General features: G+C 43.7%; 1 protein-coding gene across 1 annotated transcript in view; it reads right to left on the reverse strand.

Moving 5' to 3' along the window:
• Positions 1-1,178: 1,178 nt before the first annotated feature.
• The window catches only part of SFMBT2 (Scm like with four mbt domains 2), a 109,377-nt gene continuing 87,740 nt past the window's right edge, over positions 1,179-22,815 (reverse strand). The window contains exons 15-21 of the mRNA XM_086739940.1: positions 22,496-22,635; positions 15,898-16,007; positions 7,330-7,505; positions 5,610-5,782; positions 3,631-3,879; positions 3,360-3,488; positions 1,179-1,319 (exon numbers count right to left, since the gene is read on the reverse strand). Coding sequence (XP_086596066.1) covers positions 1,179-1,319; positions 3,360-3,488; positions 3,631-3,879; positions 5,610-5,782; positions 7,330-7,505; positions 15,898-16,007; positions 22,496-22,635 — 1,118 coding nt within the window. The remainder of the gene's footprint in view (positions 1,320-3,359; positions 3,489-3,630; positions 3,880-5,609; positions 5,783-7,329; positions 7,506-15,897; positions 16,008-22,495; positions 22,636-22,815) is intronic.

A 22,815-nucleotide genomic window follows, 5' to 3' on the forward strand; every position in this document is an offset into this window, starting at 1 on the left:
TATTCCAGCAAAGTAAATCAGAAATACTTCTGCTATAAATACAGTTGAGCCAAACCCACGGTGTCTGACCCACTTTCTCACCCTCCCTGGTGCTTACTCTGCTTAGCACGAAGCAAGTCCCCAGTTTCACTGGCCAGGGTGACACTGGGACAATCTGGGGGCTTTATACAGGCTGCACTGGGCCAGATCCTCAGCTGTTCTAAAGCACCGTGGCGTACGCAGCCTGAAAACATTGATGCTTTTTGTTCCCATCTACCAACCGGATTCGTGAAGGTGCAAATGAAACCAGCATTCACTCAACAGTCCCATCATTAAATCTGAATAGCCTTTTTTTTTTGCCACCCCATGGGGCTCAAAGTCAGGCCTTTCAAGTGACTTGGATTTAAGAGGATAGGTTGGACTACGAAAGCTTTCATGCATGTTCCTGTACAAGAATGCAGTACCGTACAGACCCCATCACAGAGACATTCAGCTTACTGTGCACAGCCAGTGCGGCTCAGGACACGTTCCTGCGCGCTAGGTCTTGTCGCACCTCTGACAGTTCGCTGCAGCTTTGTCCGGTACTGTAGAGACCACGAGCTGAGTCCTCTTTTATAAATCACTCAGGAATATCAAATAGCGTGTGACTGATAGAACATTTTTTCCTTTTGTAAGACTGGAGAGGCGGGAGAAAAAAAGTCCGTTGATCACTAAGATCAAATTTGCAGGAAACCCCAGGTAATGCTACAAATGATCACTTACATTTCAATATGAAAGAAATGTGTCAGGGTTGGCTAAAATAAATGTTCATATCCAGAAACTGACAAACCACATCATCTGGAAATGTCTGACCCTTCTCCTTGGGAATGCATCTGCCACTGGTAGCTTGGTTTTAAGGAATGACAAACCACCTGATCCATGCTGGCCTTGCACCACAGCGTAACGGGCTGGTGAGGCTCACGAGGAGAGATGCCAGCAGTCTTTTGGTGTGCTTTACAAGTAGAGAAAAATTAGTTCAATTTGTTGCTAGTTTTCTGTGGTGGGTTTTTTTTTTTCCCTATAGATTAATTCCCAGTGCTTCCACTTCCACATGTTCTTGGAAAAGAAAATGGATAGGGGAAAAAAAACCCTTGAACAAGCTGAAATGTTAAAAAAGAGAGGGAACAAGAAGGAGAACAGAGAGAAATGAAGAAGTGCAGTCAGTTGGCGTATTGTGCATAGAAAGCAACTTTTACTCGCTCAATCTGGTGACACAGTTTGATGGCTGGACCAAGCTTCAGCTCCATGCACTCCTGCACCGTGGGCAGTGTCAGCAACAGAAGGGCTTGGCCATCGATGTCCTGTGGAAGAAAAAGACAGGGAAAATGGTTTTGCTTGTGGACTCTGGAGGGCAAAAAGCATAACCAGGTCTGGAGAAGCTAAAAGAGAAGTTTGCCCCAAAACGTAAAGGTGGTTTTGTCCTCTGCCCTTTTCTCCCATTTTGAGGCTGGCCATCTCCTTTCTTTGGGCTACCTCACGCTTTTTCTGAGGTTGTCTAGTGTGTCTTCACAGGCCCTCATCTTGCCCCCAGTTTGGAAAAAGCCTTCCAGCTGCTGAAATGTTGGATCACCTTCTAGGGAAACTCTGCATGGCCCATGGAGATGTGATGAGTCTCATTTTATTACGGAGGAAGTGAGGCAAGGGGGAGGCTACAGAGAGCACACCAGGAGACACAGGAGGGAGCTGAATGGAGAAACTGATGCTAATCCCACTGACAAGTCAGACCCTTCCCCCACCTATTTTGGCCCATGACTTGCTCAGCAAAGGTTTGTGTCTGCCTTGCTCCATGCCATGTCCCCTGGTCCACCCAGGACCTGCCTTGTTCCACTTTGGCTGCTGAACAACCAAGACAGATGGGTCTGGACCACACGGAGCCCTTGTGATCTCTGATGTCCCAGACTCAAAGAATGCTGTAGGCTGGAGGGGACCTTGGGAGGTCACATCCTTCCCTCAGGCATTCATGCACCAAACTCCATGAACTAGCACTCCAGACAAAAGCCATTTTGTTAGGCATTTCTGTTGGCTTTATCTTCCTAATTAAGAGCTCAAGCCCTCTTTATTCTTTAATGGACTAAGAAGCAGAAGAGCAGGCTACAAAGCCACTTTTTACCCCTTAGGGATGATCAGAATCTAAGTGCAGAAAAAGCACTGTAACTCCCAGGCAACATAAACTACCCTGATTAGGTAGCATTAACACAAGGAGGATTTGGACACCTAAAGCAGTTAAGGACTGTCCAGGGCTCAGATTCTTCCTCCACTGAAGCTTGATGGCTCGGCCCATTGCACCAGAGCTTCCTTACAAGTCGCAAGGAAAAGCTCCAGTCATCTGTCTTTGATTAAAGTCCCCATAAAACTCTTTGGCAAAGGAGAGATGGGGTTGGCTTTCAAGCCCTGGCGTTATTCCAGGCTGATTAACGAACGGCCAGAGTACACTGTGATGCAGCGACTACGGCATCTTGCTATGGAGCGTTCCAGCCTTGCTCTAGACTTGCACTTCAACTTTTCCCATCAAAGCAGCTGTACTTGGGAACAGTTATCCATGATGAAGAATCAGAAATAGTTCAATGTGCAGCTGGCCATACCACTGACTGCCATCGGCTATGGCCTAATTAACCACACTTGCTTCTTTCTATGATTTCTTAGCGCTGCCCTTTACTTTCAGCAGTGGCTGTTACTCATTAGCCAAGGAATGCCTGTTTCTATATAAATTTTACATTTTCACACTGATTTGAGATGAAGAGCATTGGCTTCTGCTCCTGCAAACCTATATGCTTAATGGGGAGATGCTTGGAATCTCCTAAAATTAGGTCATCTAAGGGCCCGACTGCCAGATCTTCAGAGGGATGGAGATGGGAAGTAGGTGTATACACACTCGAAGTGACTAGGTGTTGGTGACAAAATTCAGGCAGCCAGTTTTGGGTTCAAGCAGCAGTTTGCTGCTTCCCATGCGGACATTTTAAAATAGGGTGGAATCCATATGGCCAGGGGAGACAGATTGCTAGGTACCAAATAACCACTATCTATTGGTACACTGAGGTGCCTATGTGACACCAAGATGGTGCTGTGGACCTTGGCATGAACAAGGAAGGTCCAAACCTTCTGCTTTTCACAGCACTCTGGCTGGGGGGCTTCAGAACTCTCTGAGGATCTGGCAAGGGTTTCCATGCCTTGCCAAAATTTGTGCTATAGTTTGGTCTGAGGGGATCTAAAATCTGACCGTAATCCCTTTGTCAAAGCTCAGGGCCCAGCTAGCAAGTGCTGCTCTTTTTTCTTTTTTTTTTTTTTCTGATGTGAATAAACACCACTGATACAAAGAGTAGGAGTTACATGAAGACCTCTACCTGCTCCTGAAATATTTTGGCAAGGGGTGCACAGTCGGTCAGTTTAATAAACCTCACGACATCAGTCACAGTCCACTCCAAGGGATTACTGTCCAGGATGAGCTTCTCTTCCTCTTCTTGCTTAACTTCCTACAAAAAAACCGAAAGGTCTCATAAAGAAAACTACCTCATCAGGAGAACCAGGGTGAAGATGCGATCCTCAGATGAGGAAGGCACTGAAGGTTAATTTAGGAAGAATATTTCTATTAATTGAGAGTGAAAGCATGCTCACTTCCTTGACTTGCGTGCACTTCTCTGCCTCGCTATATGAGTGGGGCTGCGGCCTCCGGCTCCGTCGGGCTCTCTCCGTGGGAGGAGGTCTGTCCGACTCGGTGCTGCTCCGCAAGGTGACTGCTCGCCGGGGCCTGGTGGAGGGGACCTCGGCGGAGGAGGTATCCGTCTGGTCATCCCGGAGCTCTGAGCTCGTTTCTTCGCTTCCCGTCTCATCCTCCATCGCATCCGGCTCATCATCTTCACTCTCCTGCACAAGGACCATCAGAGAAACAGCATCCAAGCTCAGAGATTAATATAGCAGCAAATTGAAAGGCACTGGGTCAAACTACATGTCCGTGCCCATGCCGGTCCGGGGTAACATTTATTTTAATCAAGTTATCCCATTTACATTACAGTGATAAGTAGATTAGCCCCCAATTTAGATTTGTAGAAGAAAAAAACACATGGTGGACAAATCCCTTTTCTGTTTCTTAAAAAAGGTCAATGGCAATAACTCATCTGGCATGAAATGTCCCTCTTTTGGGCTTGCATCTCAAACCTTGTGGCACTGGAGATGTGCATGAGAAGGGAAAATAGAAAATACTAAAAATATAAAATTAAGCTTAGGTTGCTTGAGATTAAATAAAATCAGAAATAGGCTTGAATTTAAACCTTCACCTCACTTCAGACCCTCATGGGTGTCACTGGTATTGAAACAAAGGAAATTTTGGTGCCTTTAAAAAATATCTAGATGTACAAGTACATACTTGTACTTAATTTCTTAGCTGACATTTCTGCAAAACCCAGGACAGAGGATTTCACCCAGATTTCCCCACTTTCAGCGCAACAGCAAACTGCTGAAGGTGAAGCACAAATTTCCATTTAAAGGCTATTACACCAGATTCTTATTTCTGTCACTGTATTTCGAACATTATATACACGTTAAGTGGCCCAAATGGCTTCGATAGCTTAGCTCTGATCAAATAGTGAGCATGCACCCAAGCCATGTGCTTAGATCTCAAGTGAAAGAGCAATTTTAGACAAAGTTAGTTATATTGGCTGAAACGCTGAAAAAGTTGGCTAATGGTTGATTTAGGCTTAACACGAGTTTAAATTCCTTTGAAGCAGGTATAATCTAAGGAAATGAAGCAGAACTACACCTAAATGAGCATCAAGTCATGAAGATGCAAGCAATCAACTGAAAGCTGACTAAAATATCCCCCTCCAGCTGAAGCAGAGGCAATTTAAACTAGTTTTATTTCACATTGCACAAAGCAGCAATCACAGGCACTCAGCTGGGGAAAGGAAACCACACACGAACTTTGTCATTGCTATCATGGGAAAACCACCTGGGAATGGTCCACACAGAACTACGTCTGTCCCAAGCTATATCTGGACACAAATCATGGCTGAAGCTGGGACCTTGTCGTGTCACACAACATACTGGAAAGACTGAAGCCTCAGATACCACACATTTGTGACACAAACCATTTCCTTGTTTTCTAAAGCTTCTACAATGTCTATTGTTTGATGTTGTGAGTTGAAAATATTACGAATGGTTAATGAAAAATAAAAGCCCTTGAAACCACAATGGTTCATGAGCTCTTGTTATTTATTGTAACAGTCAGAGATATTAGACATGGATCACAGACCTCCTTCACTCTGCTAGATGCTGTGCAAAGCATCTAACAGGCTCATCTCCTGCCTACAGGCTTACAAGGAAGCAAAAGAAAACAAAGATATAATATTAGACAGCACGTTAGCTAGTGAGCGTTATAAAGGTGGGAGCAAAAACTCTTATTTGCTAACTCTAGAACGGACAAGGGTAAAAGTCCCCAACGTGTCCCAGTAAAACCAGTCTCACCTTAGAAGAACAGAGTAGCAAGGAGGGATTCAAAATGGAAGTGATGAGGTTTGCCTCAAAAGGAAGATGCAGATGGGAGGACAAAAACAAAGCACCAAGGGGCTTTTGCTGATTTATCTCAGTGCAACACATACCTCTGCAGAGCCTGCAGCATTCAAATCGACAGCTGACGACCTCCTTTTCTTCTGCACAAAGATGGATTTCCGCCTTTTTCTGCGTCTGGCTGGCTTGACATGTCCACTTTTCATGTTGTTATTTTCCCCAAGTGGTGGCTTAATGATTTTTTTCCTCTTCCCATAATAATAAGCTGGAGAAATGAAGCAAAATGCCCATTAAAAACTTTAACCACCAAGAGAAGGAAACTTTGGCTTGCTTCCTGTTACCGATTCAGTACTGCACTCTAGGTGCACTTCTACAAGGAACTTTAAAATACATTGAACTGGAAAAAAAGGTCCAGTGTAAATATAAGACGTCATCCTGGACTAGTACAGAGCGTTACAGCTCTCACATATACACATTTATTGGTGATGAGTGAGGAGTTCAGAATGTAACGCTACAATGTGTACTTAGATTTGATCCAATGCCCTTCTGCATGAGTTAACAGTCTTGGACACACTTTCAGTCGCTAATGTTTTCAGCAGAGAGTGGAGAGGGACAGCTATCCTGAATTATGTACGTTCTTTCAATGCACAAAGGAATGGGTTTTTATTACTTTCGACTGTTTCGTGGCCCAAGTTGAAATTAAGGATGTGAGAGTCCTCTGACCTTACGTTAGGGGCTTGGGTCAGGTGCCTTTTGACATGCTCTACAGCATCCTCTGGGGCTGGCAGATACCCTCCACCAGCTGGGTATCCCAGGACAACTAAAATGGCACTAAAAAGTTTATAACTGAATTGAGCCTTTCATCAAATCAATGGAGTTTTGAGGAACAATTCATCCAGCCACATGCAACCATCAACCCCAGACAATCTCAGCTGGAGCTCTCTTAGCTGTACTCCTCCAGCTCTCCATTTGCTACCAATAGAAGCTAGAAGTCTAGCTCAAGTACTTCTACAGAAACCCATATTCAGTGATCTGGTATCTCCCTGAGCCCATTTCGCCTTCTACTCTGGTGCCAAACAGAAGGTAATTGGTTTATATCAATCATATGAGTTTCCTGCAATCTTTGTGGAAGAAGGACAGCACTCACTTCCACTTTCCCGACTGGTTTAAGAGCCAGTGATATCAGTAACATTGACAACAAAAAGTGCTGAACACATGTGTAACGTCAGCCTTCCTGTATAGGTAGAACATGTTTAAATATTAAAAACTCCTGATCTGGTTGGAGATGTCCCTTCTCCTTGCAGTGGGGCTGGACTAGATGTCCTTTGAAGGTCCCTTCCAACCCAAACTATTCTATGATTCTGTGACTCCTGCCAGCACCTCACCATCGTGATACTGGCCTGTGCTGGTGCGTATGACAGAAACTCTTTGCTAAGTACGACAAGATTCATCTCACCTAACGAAGCTGTCTCAGATGTAGCAGTTTAAATCTTGGCTGGCCACTGCAGTTGTCCTTATATTAACTTAGCATACAAAGATAAGTCAAGACTTCCAAAAAGTAATGAGTTTCAAACAGATAAATTAGGATGGAGAGAGATGGGACAGTCTTCTGGAGATGTCTATTTCTCTTTATAGAATACTAAAGGAGTCTACAGTGGCCTGGTCAGGATTAAATAACTGATCTTAGATGAGATGAATCCTACTCAGTACTAATGTATTACACAACTCCTGTTTTTCATCACTAGCTCACGCACAGTCACCCACTGCTCTGATTCCCAGCTAGCAAGAAGAAGCATTTTGGCCAATACTCACTGTACTTGGTTTTAGTATGAATGGAGCAGTTCTCTGGGCAGACTTCAGCCACCAACACAGGACTGAACAAGTTGGGGCAGCACTCCAGCTTTGCACAGACTCTTCTGCAGAAATCCGCTACCTGATCCGACGTCCGCACAATCTTAACAGTCGCCCTGTACGTCTTCCCTCTGTATCTAGAAAAGAGTACAAGACGATCTCATGTCAGCAATTAAGCAATGTCCTTTGATGCTATAGATCAGACTCTCCTCTGTTAGGGACATACCTTCCCTAATGACTTTTGGGAGAGTGTCTCTCTTGTGAAGGCAGACAGAGTAGGTCTACTTGTGTCAGTGGCTCCATTTCAGATGGAATTGAGGAAGTAAAGGCAGGGCGAAATGAATCAGAGGTATGGACATGATTTGGGAAGGAATGCATGTGCAGACTGGGTATATCTGTGGACATGGCAAGAGATGGAAAAAAATCACAGTAGGCTTTGTGAGGACATTATATAGGACAGCAAGCCCATACTACAAAGTGATGCAAAGTTTTGGGGAGAGGGATGAAGCTTCTCTTCATATATGTGATAAGAAGTTTATATGCCTTCCAGTGCTCTCTAGTCACCCTGTGTCTGGGCTGCACTGGAGACTGTCTCTACAAGCCCTCAGTACATCTTTGATCTTCTCGACTGCCCTCTTTCTTGAGGTAGCTCTCATATCACATTGCAGCTCACAAGCAGCCCATAATTTCATTGCACCGACTGTGGTTACTGGGATACATGCACTGTGTAGAAGCATCTGAGTGAAACCATACTCTCTGCCATACGGGGACCAGATGACTTCACCGCTATGAGATGTGGGCAATACAAAACCAAAGGAACTAACCAAGAGCCTCTTGAGCTGTTTAACGGGGTTGCAGCAAGAGGCCCTAAAAACTGATTCCTACAGGGAATACTTAGAGCAGAAATCTACAATGAAAGGTTTGTCCTAAATTTGTTATCCATGTGCTACTAAAACATTTATTTTAGTGTTTTATATGAAGTGTTTCTGAGCGATAAATGGCTAAGAAAGATACAGTTACATCCCTGATGTAATACACTGTAGATGTGAATCCTGTAAAACCAATTATCCCCATAATTTATTAAACAGCAGCACCAAGCTGTTGTAAACAATGAGATAAGGTTTTTAAAACATCTCTTATGCATCCTGAGGAATGCAACACAAGAGGCAATCATGTGAGTGCCTGGCACTACAGCATTATAAATGTGCTTAGAGGAGAGAAAAGTAACACACACAAAAGAAGGAGAGACAGTGAAAGAAACATTACTAGATGGCAGGCAACAAAAGACAAAGATAGAGTCACCAGTAAAAATGAGAAAAAGCACTTGTGAAGGTATTAAGATCTACAGTTGCTTAGCAGGGAATCAGCTGTAGATAGTCAGATATGGAAGAGGAAGAGGAGGAGAAGGTGAAACAGAGAAGATGTGGTTGGAGAGTTAAAACAGGCAGCACACACCTGGACCCTGTTCTCTCTCTGAAGGTTTTACTGAGTTGCACAATGCAACTGAGAAATCACCTTTTGCTTCTCTCCCTCCCAAAAGTTCTTTCTGGGAACACTGGGGTATGAGAAAAGGGTCTGAAATTGTGGTACATAGAAGTGTTATAGAGGGGTACTGAAATTAAACTTGGGTCAGAGAACAGCCCAGTCTAACCATCCTCACACCACAAAAGATTTGATCCAAACTATCACCTCAACACAAAAATCTTCCATAACCTAAATGAGCAATTCTGCATGGTACTGGGCTAATAGAACTTTGCTGGCAATACCATTCTTCTGTTGAAGCTTCCTTTGGTGATAAAATAGATCAGAGGTTCATGAGAACAAAATGTCTTCTGGGAGCTCCAGTTAGGGACCATTGTGTGATGACATTAAAAGTCTTATGCTGAAGACACTTCAAACAGCAAGAACATTGAGACTATCCCCATTTTCAAAGCTCTCATCCACAGTTCTGACAATCATTGAGACTATTTTGAACAATTCGGTGGCTAAAAGCCTAAATTTTCTTTCAGAGGACGAAAACCTCCTATCTGTTCTTTTGCCAAGAAATTTTCAATTTGTCTTACTGCTTAAAGTCTGCCAAACATGAGAAATCTCCACCAGCTACCCACAGCACACAACCAAGCCACCCACAGCATACAACCGAAGTCTCTCTGCATTGGACCTACCAGAAGCAACCTACCAATAGAGCAGCAGGAATTGTCTAACATCCACTTCATTATGTTCAAATCAGACTCTGCCTATATAGGACATTGCAATTGTCAAGGAAAAAACCTAAAATTTTCATCAAAACCCTGATTCTCTTGAAGCTACAAAACGTATCTTGAACGTATTTTGCAAATAATCTAAGTATAAGTAAAATCCATAAAAATGCTGTTGTTATCTTCCTCCAAAGCTATTTTTCATCTCTTATGAGGACAGGCTGAGAGAGTTGGGGCTGTTCATCCTGCACAAGAGGAGGCTCCGGGGAGACCTGATAGCGGTCTTCCAGTACCTCAAGGGGGCCTACAAGAAAGATGGGGAAAGGCTGTTTAGTAGGGCCTGTTGCGATAGGACGAGAGATAATGGTTTTAAAATAGAGGGGGGTAGATTTAGATTAGAAATTAGGAAAAAATTTTTTACGATGCGGGTTATAGAACACTGGAACAGGTTGCCCAGAAAGGTGGTGGAGGCCCCATCTCTGGAAGCATTCAAGGCCAGGCTGGATGAGGCTCTGAGCAACCTGATCTAGTCAGGGATGTCCCTGCTCCTTGCAGGGGGATTGGACTAGATGACCTTTGAAGGTCCCTTCCAACCCTAACCATTCTATGATTCTATGATTCTATGATCCAGTGGTATTTCGTACTCTTGAAAATAGGATTCAGAAAGAACCCTGCAATTGTTCTGAGTTTTAAGTCTCCTGACTATGGAAAGAAAGGGTTTAAGTCATTCCACTGGTGACAATGACTTCTATCTCCAATATTTGGCACAGAAAGCTACCTGATCACACTAATTCACCCATGCAGTGCCTCAGGAAGCATTGCGGCAGAGCTGATGTGGAAGACAAATCAGATTATATGAGCTGCAGGTTTGTACTGACCTTTGAGGAGCACCATTAATAACTGGCTGCCATTTGGACTTCATATCATTGATTGTAACCCTTTGGGTTCAGTTGTCCAGCCAACTTTCCACTCATCATGCACACATCCAATCCACAACTCCACAGCTTGTCTACACGGATGCTATGGAAGCCTGTGTTGAAAGCCTTGCTAAAATCAACAAAAGTGACTGCCACTGCTTTTCCCTTAACGACTAAACAAGTTACCTCACCACATCAGGCACAACTTGCCCTTCGTAAATCCATGCTGGTTCTCCCAGTCACCTATTGATCCTGCATGTTCTTGGAAATGGCTTCCAGGAGGATTTGCCTAATATCTTTCCCAGGAACATTAGGCTGACAGCCTGTAGTTACTTGGATTCTCATTCCTGCCCTTCTTGAGGAAGGGTGTGATGTTTGCCTTTTTCCAGACATCAGAAAGCTTCCCTGATCATCATCAACTTTCAAATGTTCAGACAGTGGCCTTGCAATGACATTGGCCAGCTCCCTCCCCTGGCTGCACCCCATCAGGTTCCACCCACTCGTGCGCATCCAGTTTGCTCTGGCTTCTTTTCCATCTACCGTGGGCAACGCTTTGGTCCCTCAAACAGTAACAGGGACCTGGGAGGTCTGAGAGTAATCCTTGCTAGCAAATGCTGAGACAAAGAAGACTTTAAACACCTCAGCATCACCTGTCACAAGTAAAAGGCAGTCTTCTAAAGCATCCACAGTGAAAAGACTTTCTTTGAAATGCAGCCTCATAAATAAGCAATGGTCTGTGATGGGGGGTTAATATTTCTAGAGTTCAGCTATTAGATTTGGGCAGCTCTCAAAATTTCATTTAATGAAGTGTCCCAAATCTGGGTTTGTTTACCCGGTGTGCAGCACACCAATCTTACACATGGAACAAAGATATTTACTTATTTCATTTCTGCGCAGAGATGGGTGCTTGGGGGTAAATCTACAAAACTAACACACCCGGTTACAATCGCATTACCTATTTATACAATTCAAAACAACAGTTCTGCCTTTCGGTCACACCTACTTAACTACAATTGGTTAGTTCTTTTCTTACATTAGTTTAAAGATACAATACTTTTTTACACTGAGGGATGGTGGAACACTGGCACAGGTTGCCCAGAGAGGTGGTGGATGCCCCATCCCTGGAAACATTCCAGGCCAGGTTGGATGAGGCTCTGAGCAATCTGATCTGGTTGGAGACGTCCCTGCTGCTTGCAGGGGGGTTGGACTGGATGGGCTTTGAAGGTCCCTTCCAACCCAAACCATTCTATAATTCTATGATTCTATGGTATTTAATGTGTATTATTTATAAAGAGAGGTGTGGTTTTCATATTACAATGAGAGAGTTCACTTTAAGGACGCTAATTAGTGGAATTTTTACCATTCACAATCTTTATCAATGTCAGGCACCTGCAAGGATATACATCCCCTTAGTTTAATAAATGTTTTCATGCTCCAGATCCCTCCACATCTGTTTGTTCTTCTTCCTCTGGTCTGCTCTCCTTGAGCCTACTTGTTGTTTCTTTGTTCTGGCCGATTTACGGCATCATCCTGCTCTTTTAGGGCCATGCCTGCCATGTTACTCTTTGCTTATCTTGGTTCTCCCTTTCCCATGCAGATCCTTGCTTACTTCATGCTCCTTTGACAATCATCCAGCTTTCGGCATCTTCTGGGGCAAGATGTTTCTTTTTCATAAAGTCTCTCAGTGTCTCTTCAAGGGTATAGTCATTAGCAGGGTATGCATTGTTTATACAAAGTAACTTGGCTTGCTCAAGTGAGACTCTGTTTCACAAAATGTTCATTGTCCTTGCCTAATGGAAAATTGAATTAAAATTCATTCATGTTAATTTCATAAAAAATTAATTCATGGATATCAGAAGGAGTTCAGGAAGAGTCACCTTTCGTATTTTTCTTAACTGGGCTTTGTATAGACCTGGGAGGTAACTCTCTGCACATACTGGTACTGTTTATGTCCAAAGTCCTGCAAAAATGAGTAAGTCCAAACAGCCCCACTTACAGCCTTTGGAAATGAAAACCCTTAAAAAGCATGAAGTCCCTCAAGCATTTTATGTAAAATTGGGAAGCCAAATCTAGACGTAGGCATTGAACTGAAAGCATCAAAACTATAAGGGTTGAACGCCTACAGCTTCAGTTGGCCCTCATGGGAATTCAGAGGATCAAGCCTGACATTTCTAACTCATCATCACCAATAAAACAGGTCTGACTATTTTCACAGAGAGCCAGCAGAGCTGATGGGAAGCGACTGCCATCACGCATTGCAGACACATCTCTTCAGACAATCTAAATTGTTTATCTTCTTTGCAAGGCTAGTGTAATTGATTCTGTGCTGGTCACTCATGACAGCAGAGGAAACGAAATGCAAGTTGCCCTAGGAGGGAGATAATGCATTCCTGGCAGTGCATCATTTGGCATTTGGGCGTTCTCCTCATCATCTTCCTCCCTCCTCTTTGCTCCACCCTACTGCAGCCATCGCTACAAACAAACAACAACATTGTCAAGATCCAAGGAGTTGTCAGTTTACATCAGAAGGAAGGCGGTGACATGACATGTCACATTACAGCGCAGACGCCCCAGAGGGCTGTAGAGCTGTCATCATTAGCAGCAAGACACCACTGGGAGCCGGTGTAGCTGGAAGTCAGTGTAGACAGGCGTTTGCTCGTTACAGGTCTCTGTTTAAGATTCTGGAGCACAACTGACTGTCATACCTGATGTAAAGTGTCATGTGTCATTTGTGCATTCCAGGGTATCTGACTTCATGAGCATGTTTTCTTTTTCTGCTTCTGCACAACCAAATGCAATTAAAACCCTGGTATGCCTCTTGATGAAGCAACTCAAGTAAAGTCAGGAAAGAAAAAAGAAGGAAGTTCTAGGGTAGCCAGCCAGTCTTAGGGTATGTCAACTCTCTGTCAGCCACTCTTAAAAGTACTCAAACTACCCACAGGCAAGCTGGTATGACCATGCAGCACTGCTCTGTGAACAGAGCTTCAGCCTCAGAAGCCAGATAGCTATAGGAACAAGGTGCTGTCCAGGCCCATGAGCTCGGTCTCCTCGGGAGCCAGAGGGTGACGTCATGGACCAGTTGGAGCGAGTCCAGAGGAGGGCCACGAAGATGATCAGAGGCTGGAGGACCTCTCCTATGAGGACAGGCTAAGGAGTTAGGGCTGTTCAGCCTGGAGAAGAGGAGGCTCTGGGGAGACCTTAGAGTGGTCTTCCAGTACCTAAAGAGGATCTAAAGGAAAGACAGGGAGAAACTCTTCAGCAGGGCCTGTCGTGATAAGACAAGGGGGAATGGTTTTAAAATAGAGGGAGGTACATTCAGACTGGACATGAGGAAGAAATTTTTTACAGTGATGGTGGTGGAACATTGGAACAGGTTGCCCAGAGAGGTCGTGGATGCCCCATCCCTGGAAATATTCAAGGCCAGGTTGGATGAGGCTCTGAGCAACCTGATCTGGTTGGGGATGTCCCTGCTGCTTGCAGGTGGGGTGGACTAGATGGCCTTTAAAGGTCCCTTTCAACCCTAACGATTCTATGATTCTATACTGAACGAGAATACATTGCTATGCTCTGAAGTCACTCCAAAACTTGCTGTCACAGCTGTGGGCCTGTAATGATCCATTCTGAGGCCTGATACAGTAGAAAGATGCTGCTTGACTCACTGTAGAGCTGAGGTTGCTACCTCCTGGGCTAGCCATCGTACAGGAACATGATGCAGCCTGTGACTGGCTGGCTGACATAAAATACAAAACCTCCTTGCTGGAAAGTACTGTTATACTTTTATCTGGCACGCAATGCAGATATAAGATATATCCCAGCAGGCTGCCTGGCATCACAGTGGATTGGGCTGTAGACATAGCTGACTGTCAAGGACAAGACATCTCTGCACTTGATGGTCAGTTAAACATTTTTGAGGTTGTCTCTCATTAGAAACAAGGATTGCAGCAGCCTTAAGAACTACATACTGCTGCTTTTCCACAAGTTGTATCCCCACACTCAAATGAGAAATCCCAACAAAGTCCTATTTTGGATACTGCTAATAGGAAAACTGCCCGCAAGCTCAATTCTTTGCAGGATAGGATATTAAGAAATCAATTACAACGTGATTTCACAACTGCTAAGTACCTGTAGCAGTGCTTTATCTGATGTTTGCTAGTACAAGGTGTGGGAGCCTGGAATCCATGAAAATCCGGTCACAGACAATGACTTGTTTTTAATGAAAATCTGCATGTGCAAGGATGACTTTTAGATTTCCATCCACAAATTTTCAGTTGACGAACACAAAACCCCAACTTTCCACATGGGTGAAAGAACCAAATTAAAAATAGGATTTTCTAGTAGCTTTTCATTTCTATTTGCAATCCTGCTTCAGAAAAGCACTTTCCGAGTACGCAGAATGAAAGGTTCTCAGTTCTCTCCCTCAACCAGAGTACACATGAACTTTCTGCAGTATCTGCATGACCAAAGATCAAATACAATAGCAATTAATAGTGCCATATTTGATGGCCAATCATTTCAAATAACCAAGAGAAACTTGCTTTTATTTGAAAAGGAGTAACAGAGTTCAGCACAAAGGGTGATATTGACTGCATTTAACTTCAGTACTCAAAAAGTCAAGTGACCGAGTTAGTCAATGGGGAGGGCTGCCTTCGAAGAACTATCTGTTGACATCCATCTTGAAGTGGGAAGAATTGCTCTTTAGGAAGACTGTGGAGAGAGCTTAGGTGGGACTCGTCTCCTTCAGGAAGACAATGGTTTCTGAAATACATCCTAAGTGTAGTGCCCACTACATAAAGATGACATAAACAGGTAAATTTTAAAGTTGGAAGGGGAAATTGAGTATTTAATAGATACACAGTTTTCTTAAGTGTTGTTTAGATGTGAATTGAAGCATATATTCTAGAAAGGCCTCAAATCTTGACCTGAATCTCAGATCTGTTAATATTGTGCCCTAATCACTGTCCTGCTGAAAAAAGTGTCTTTGCTACTTCGTTGGCAATTTTTTTAGTGCCATTCATTCTCACTAGGTTTTTCTGCATCAGAGTGACAGGCTCTATATTAAAAGCAGTAATACTCCTGCAGTTAGAAAGCCAGGAATTGAGTTAATTCAATAATAGCCAAGCTTATAGGGATAGCTTATCATAAAACTCAAGATTTCACTGAATAAACACGGCATTTTTCATCAGTATCTGGAAGACTGTCTTGAGAAAGACAATAGCAATGAACCATTCAAGTGAATATTTCATTTCTTAAGTTGCTATAGAATAAGTAAAATAATTCAATGAAGCAAAAATGATAATTAGAAAAGAATAACTCTCACAATAGAAAAAAAATCTTTTCTTCTCTTCTTTTTTTTTCCCCCAGTCAGTTCCATTTTCAAAGCCTCCCAAATAAAAGAGCACGCATTGAAGACTTACTTTGCTTTAAGTGTTTCCTCTTGGAAATTCCACTGAGGGTCTTCCACTAGCTGCAGTTCTCGTAAAACACTTCCTGGCTTGTAAGCTGCATTGATGACCATGCTGAGAACCTATTGAGAGACAAAACCAGCAACACTGATGAGTTTAAAAGAAGTCCTTGACCACACTGAATATGATCTCAGGTGCTGAATAGGCAGCAGAAGCTTACATGTCCCGATTTAGGTCCAAGGCTGCACAGGGTAAGTGCTAGATGTCATGAGAAGCGGTCCCAGATTGGAACAATGTGCCAAGCATATTGTAAATGACACATCAGTCTGATATGGTGCCTGCATTAAATACTGCTAGCTAACCCCAAAGATCTCCTATTAATCAGGTGGGGGTTTTTTTTGAGACAGATCCTCCCACCCAAAACAGATTCCAGATTCCACATTCATACTGGCTCAATTTAATAGAAAATGAAAAATACTTCTGGTTGCTCAACAAGGTCAAAGTCATGTGTATCACCACACACTGCACACTAAAGGGGAAATTCACATACCTGAGGTCACCAATATGCCTAAGCGTCTGAGTGCTGCATGCCTTGCCTGTATTAACAGAATATTAATGAAGTCTACACAAAAAGAGTTTACAGGAGGTGTGCCTGAAACCCAGTATGTGTCCACTCTGTGCAACAGAATGCATGTGCCAATGCATTTAATCCAAAGTCTCTGAGAATAAAAATGATTCCTTCTACTGGCTCAGGGAATCCAATACACTTGGCCTAAGGAGATAAATACACGAAAAACAAAGCTCTTAACAGCACCAGACCGTGTGTTTGAACACTCTGCATTGCATGCACACGAATGACCACACAGTGAGTCTGGATTGGTTTTGATATAATTTAGCTCTTTACCTAACGCCTGTTGTTAATTCTTTGGGGGCCTGCAAATGATTTCAGTACGATGAGCACTAAGTTTCCCTGGCACCCACCAATGTGGTTCATCAGAAATTAAAAACTGAGTAGGTCATACTGCAAAGAACAATGTGTTTATGTTTGCAGGCGTTTTCTTCTTTGGTTGTTTTTTTTTTTTTTTTAAATATAACAATCTGAGAATTTGCTAGCATTTTGAAAACCTTGTAGGATTAATCATTTTCAGGCAAGGGCTTCACTTAATGCTGCACAGAATCATGTAAAATGGCAGTGGTTTGAGTTGCCTGGCTAGGTTATTTACTAGAAGCAAAATCTGATTTATCATTGGGCTCTCGGAAACATTACTCAAACCACTTTTCAAAAAAGTGCAACTAGAGACACCTAAAGCAATGCCTCCTGTTGACCAATTCCCACAAAAGATTGCTGGTCCAGGGTGATGGTGTTTGTATGAGTTGTCAGAACAGTTAGGGAATGAGCAAGAAAAGAAAACCTGACCCTGTAAATAACAATTTGGCCATGGGCAGTATCCCAGACAACTAATCAACTCCAGCCCTCCAAAGACACCCACAACACCAGGACTTTTCTCAAAGCTGGCTTGCCATCAGTAGGATTCCGTAAACTTCTAAACTAATTTTAAAAATACATTGTTTTGTAAGAACAATTATTTCCCTTTAAGGGAAGAAAACCAGGATTTTTTCAAACCTCTGGCTTTTACTCTTTGCATATCTCAAATAAGTCACTAGGTCTGGCATTTTACCCTACAGCAGAAGTCCATCACCATGTTAACAACATTATCGCTTCATGTTACACACTATTAAAACACTAGGGAGAAACAAGAACATTGGCTCTTATGGAAAAAATAACTGCGATTAAAGCAAAAACAGTGAACAAACCTAGACCAGTTTCCAACTTTCCAGTTTCCAACTTTCTCTGGAGATGGAAAATTATTTCACCCGTATCAGACTGGCCAAATTTTTATCTGATTCACTAAATTCCCTCTGGCTGGAGTGTGACCAGTCTGAGGTTCTGGTAGTTTATTTTCAGTCACGTGGAACAGGAACGATCCGGGTGCAGCCAGCGGTGCCTTGGAGCAGAGGGGCGGATTAGACAACACCAGCCTTTGCTGCTATGCATCTAAGAGGTCTTATTTTGATACTGCTAACTTTGTATTCTCTGAGTCAAGTAGGCTGGAGTCACACCAGTGAGTATGATCACACAGCAACATCACAAGCCTCTACGCAACTCTATAAGCACCTGACATCTTAGCTATAAAATTTTCTATGTCATAGATTTTCAAGTGCACAAGGGCCCTTTTCTGACCATGTCAAGACGTGCCTGGTGTCACCGGGCAGTTCAACACCTTTCTTCCCATTATACCTTTTTGGTATTCAGAACATTTCCCATCTCTCCACCCTTCTTCATTAACGGTCACAACCCTGGATGAAGCTTTCTCAGGAGGTATCACTGATGAGGTGCAGCTCAAAATACCATCACATCTCTTCTCCTGTTCAAGAGTGCAATGATTAGCACCCTTATGAGGAGAAACACAACTTCCTTCCTCTGAGATATGAGTCCACATCTCCTACCTAACAGGTGAGACCCTAACTCCCAGGCTAGCCTCAGGCAGGACATTAAACAGTTATTTTACTTGGAATAATAACATGTCTGTAGGACAGAGAGATAAGGGGAAAAAAGAGTTCTTTGGGATTCTTTCATCAGATGATCAAGGATCAAGCTTTTAGCGAGCTTTTGTCACAGACAAGGTTGTAGCACTTAAGTGTTGATATGCTTACGTCAGTTCAGGACATTTCAAAAATGCAGATGTCCAGATCCTAAGACGGAGGAACTACTACAGACGAGCTGAAATCTTCCAAGCAGTCTTGAGGAGCATGTTAATGAATCCTCTTGCAGAAATGCAGTCTATATAATTCCAGACTATAGAGGTTTCTGCCATTCCAACACCGTGTCTGATCACTAATAATAACGCTATCAGTTTAGCACAGTGATACTCCTAAGGCTCAGTACAAGCTACTTAATTTTCTAAGTACCATGATTTAGTTATGCAAATTTCTCCCAAGAAGTCCTGCTGTGCTCCAAATAATTCAAGTTGCAGAGTGCAATAGCCTTCCTTCACAAACTCTGGCTGAATTCTCCTGTTTGCATCAGTAGGACAGTCACAAGGCCTTTATGTCCATTTTCTTCTTAAACAGAGAAAGAGCAAAGTGTCTTAAAATAGTAAGAGCAGTAAGCAATGAGGCTAATTAATCTTTACAGTGTATTTCCCTAAGATATGGTGGGTTATAGATCATCGGAAGTCTTGAAAAGACACCTCGCTTTGTTTCACAATGTTGCCGTGGTAAGTTGTTGGCACAGATGGAAGAACTGTTCAGAAGTATTTTTTCACATATTCTGACCAAAGAACTAAATCTAGAGCTGAAACGTGTTTATTTTAATTGACTTAAAGTTAGCATTTATTACATATTCTATCTACACAGTCACTATTTTCAGTCCAGATGCAGTTGTTGGATGGCAATAGTTGATGTCTCCGCTGTATTTGGCTCCAAGTTTCAACTTCTTTTCCAAACAAGTATCTCAGGAATGAGATAAGTTTGGCAGCTGATGTTAAACATAGGCATTACCACCCCACTTGCCTCTTGGGGTGAAAGAAACCACAATAAACCACTGGTCCCAGCAGAAACTTGTGCTGGCACCAGGAGTAACGAACAGCTGGGCTTTAAGAATTTGGCACTAGATAGTACAAGAGTTACTTGTTACTCACTTAAGATTTTGTATAGATGCAAGGATACACACACACAAACACACACAGTATTAAGGCTGAGGAGCATAAGCAACTACATTTGTGCTGCATTTTTTGATACAATCCTCATGGTTGAGTGTGAGGATGGGGAGCCACTCCCTCTGCACACAGCCAGGAGCAAGGTCTTCCATCACCTGGTGCTAACACGGAGAGGACATCTGGTCTCTTCTTGCTTTAGGTAATCCAGGCCAGGGAATGGGGCAGGAATTGGCTGTTCCGCTGTTTTCACTCTGGGGTTTCCATCAGTGCCAAACACAGCAGCATCTCCATCACAGAGACTGCTGCCTACTGTGAACTGGCTGACGACTGGCACAGATTTTTAACCACAGCATCTCTAAAGGCAGTGAGTTATGGCTGGAGACCAGGGTGATTTAAAAAGCTCTCAGTAGTCCACTATTGACTCCACTCTTCCTTCATAGCTGTTGTTTTGAGTTGTCTTTCCCATCCTCCCTTGTCTGTTGCCAAAGTAAAGCCCATGTATAATTAACCAATTCCAGACGAGTTATGCTGACACATAACTTACAATGGCCTGCAATTTTACTATATAGTGAGAGAGATATAATTATAATGCATTTGCATTCCCAGGGCCACATCATGCAGGTGTAAAGCGAGACCAAGGCATCAAGCTCAGCCCTGAGACTGGGTTCAGAGGGACAGGGGACCCTTGCGAGCTCTTCAGCTGTGCAAAGCCTTGTGGCTGCGGTCTTGGGCTGGAGGAGATATCTCCTGCACTGTTTTCACCACCCAGTTTTGCAGTCCTTTTGGGTCCTCTAGCAGCTGCTACAGATCTTCATCTCAATGCAGGGATGTCTTCTTTGTCTCTTCCTCCTTTCCAGAATTTGGGCCTGGCCCCCATGCCCAGAATGAGCTTGAATTTATCTACAAAGTAACACTGACCAATGCTGGGCCATTGCCATTGTCCTGCTCCTTCGGAAGTCATTAATGTCTTCAAAAGCAAGATGCCCATGTCTCATTGACACTGCTATTTGCTCCCTCAGCAAGCAATTCTGTAAGGTGGCAGAGCAAGAGAAAACAGGCTTCTGTAGGAAACTCAGGTTGGTTTGTGCACTTGGTAACTGGTTCCATTCTTGAGGAATTTGGAGAAGCTGGTGGTAGTCTATGCAGCAAAGCCCTAAGATACTAGCGGAGGACCTGGTAGAAGCTTTGGACTGCTTATGTTTTCAAAATCCAAATTCCAGGAGGAAGAAACATCAGCACTAAGTATTGCATGCACATGCCTCATGTTTCCCCCACATCGCCTTTCCATTGCCTGTTTTTTTCCAAGTAGCAGCAGATTGCTAACACTCCCCACCAGCAAGCTGCTATGGACTTGTTTTCACATTTGGCAGATTTCAACTTTTGCAGCTTTCAACTTTTGCTCTGCAACCACTTTATCCTTCTTTCTGCTGAGGGCTGGTTTTGACTTGCTTCTTTGAGACCTAAGTGTCCCACCTGCACAGATTACTGAGGTCTCCTCACGGCCCAGCTTTCAAACACGTGAGACACCCAGCACTGCTGCTGTGTATAAAGCAGTGCAGGCAGGTGATGAGGAAGTGAATGGAGACACAGGAGTCACTCTACAGCACAGTACAGAGGCATTTTAAAAGTAGTGGCTGATTTGAGAGGAATCTCACCTTTCAGGTGTTTCTGTTAAGAACTGGGATTCATCTCATTTCAGACAACTGCAAATATCCTGAGCTGGGCACTGAGGGCCTTACAAATACATTGGATAAATGGGTATGTAGAAGTTCCTACACCTTTCCACCAAGGGCAGAGGGAGCTCAGGTATGCCCCTGCATCCAGATCAAGTGGGGTTCAGGCAGGTACAGAGCTGAGAGCTGGAAGATCTGGATTTCTAGAAGACACAAGTCAAACTGAAATGGTGTCCAAAGCATCAATGGCACCCTGCTTATCATAGATCCATAGAACAGTTTGGGTCAGAAGGGACCTTTAAAGATCATCTAGTCCAATCCCCCTGCAAGGAGCAGGGACATCTCCAACCACATCAGGTTGCTCAGAGCCCCATCCAACCTGGCCTTCAACATTTCCAGGGATGGGGCATCCGCTACCTCTCTGGGCAACCTGTGCCAGTGTCCCAGCACCCAACAATATCATTCAACGGTATAGCCAACAGTACCGTCTTGCTGTCCTCTACCACATGCAGTCAACCTTGCCTTTCATCTGTATATGGACTGCAATCTTTGTGGAAAATATTTATGCATTTTTTTAAACAAGCCAGCTTTTCTCTGAGGTCAACAGCAAGCACTCAACACTCTGCATTTGGCCCAAAGCAAGCACTGATTGGGTCAGGATTAAGTGAACAGATGGTGATGCTCGGCCATCCCTGCTGTACGGGATTAACTCATCCACATTCAGCAAGACCTGGGCACACGACAGCTTCCACTTGGCACATCACACAAACCCCTGATTGGCTTTCTGTCCCGTTCACTTTGGATCTCGGTGGTTTGGGCCCCAGTGGATCATGGTCACACATACAAAGGTGCCACCCACACTGAATCAGCTGGCCCAGCAGCATCATGGATGCTGAGAAATACGTCGACAGCAACAACCACAGAGATCTTATTTGGGAACGGCTCTGGTCAGAACATTAATTCGCTTGCACAGTAGCCACAGTTAGATGAAACTTGCTCCCACCTAACATAACTCCTTATGTTTCAAAAATGCCACCTCTCCCATCAAAACCCACAATGCATGTACCTACCCTCTCTTCCCAGCTTGCCTTTTTGACTTATGGAAAACATTACAGAGCTCCAGAACAACTTTAGGTGCCTTCTTTTCAACTTCTGAGCCTGACAACCCATGACCCACGTTCTCCCCTGAAGTCCCCCCAAAAGATAGCTGAGCCGTACCTCTTTGAGGACCAGCACGCACTTGCCAGGCCCGACAGACTGAGGTAGCTCTGCTATTCTGCCTTTGTTTAAATATGGACCTGAGAAGCAGCGGTGGTTGATGTAGAGCTGGGGGCAGCAGTATCTCCCATTGATGGTGCCTGCAAGGAGAAAGCAGCATTGATGTGCGTGTAGCACTTTTGTACAACAAATGAACGGCCTTTCTTCTTCCTCCTAGATGTGGAAAGGAGGAGAGAAGAGTAAAGGAGGCACAAAAAAGTCTTCCCGAGGATAGGAGGTGGAGAAGCTCCTGCTACTCAAATCCGTCCAATATGAGAAAA

Source organism: Chlamydotis macqueenii, chromosome 1 (genome assembly GCF_036417535.1).
Source record: "Chlamydotis macqueenii isolate bChlMac1 chromosome 1, bChlMac1.mat, whole genome shotgun sequence".
NCBI lineage: Eukaryota > Metazoa > Chordata > Aves > Otidiformes > Otididae > Chlamydotis > Chlamydotis macqueenii.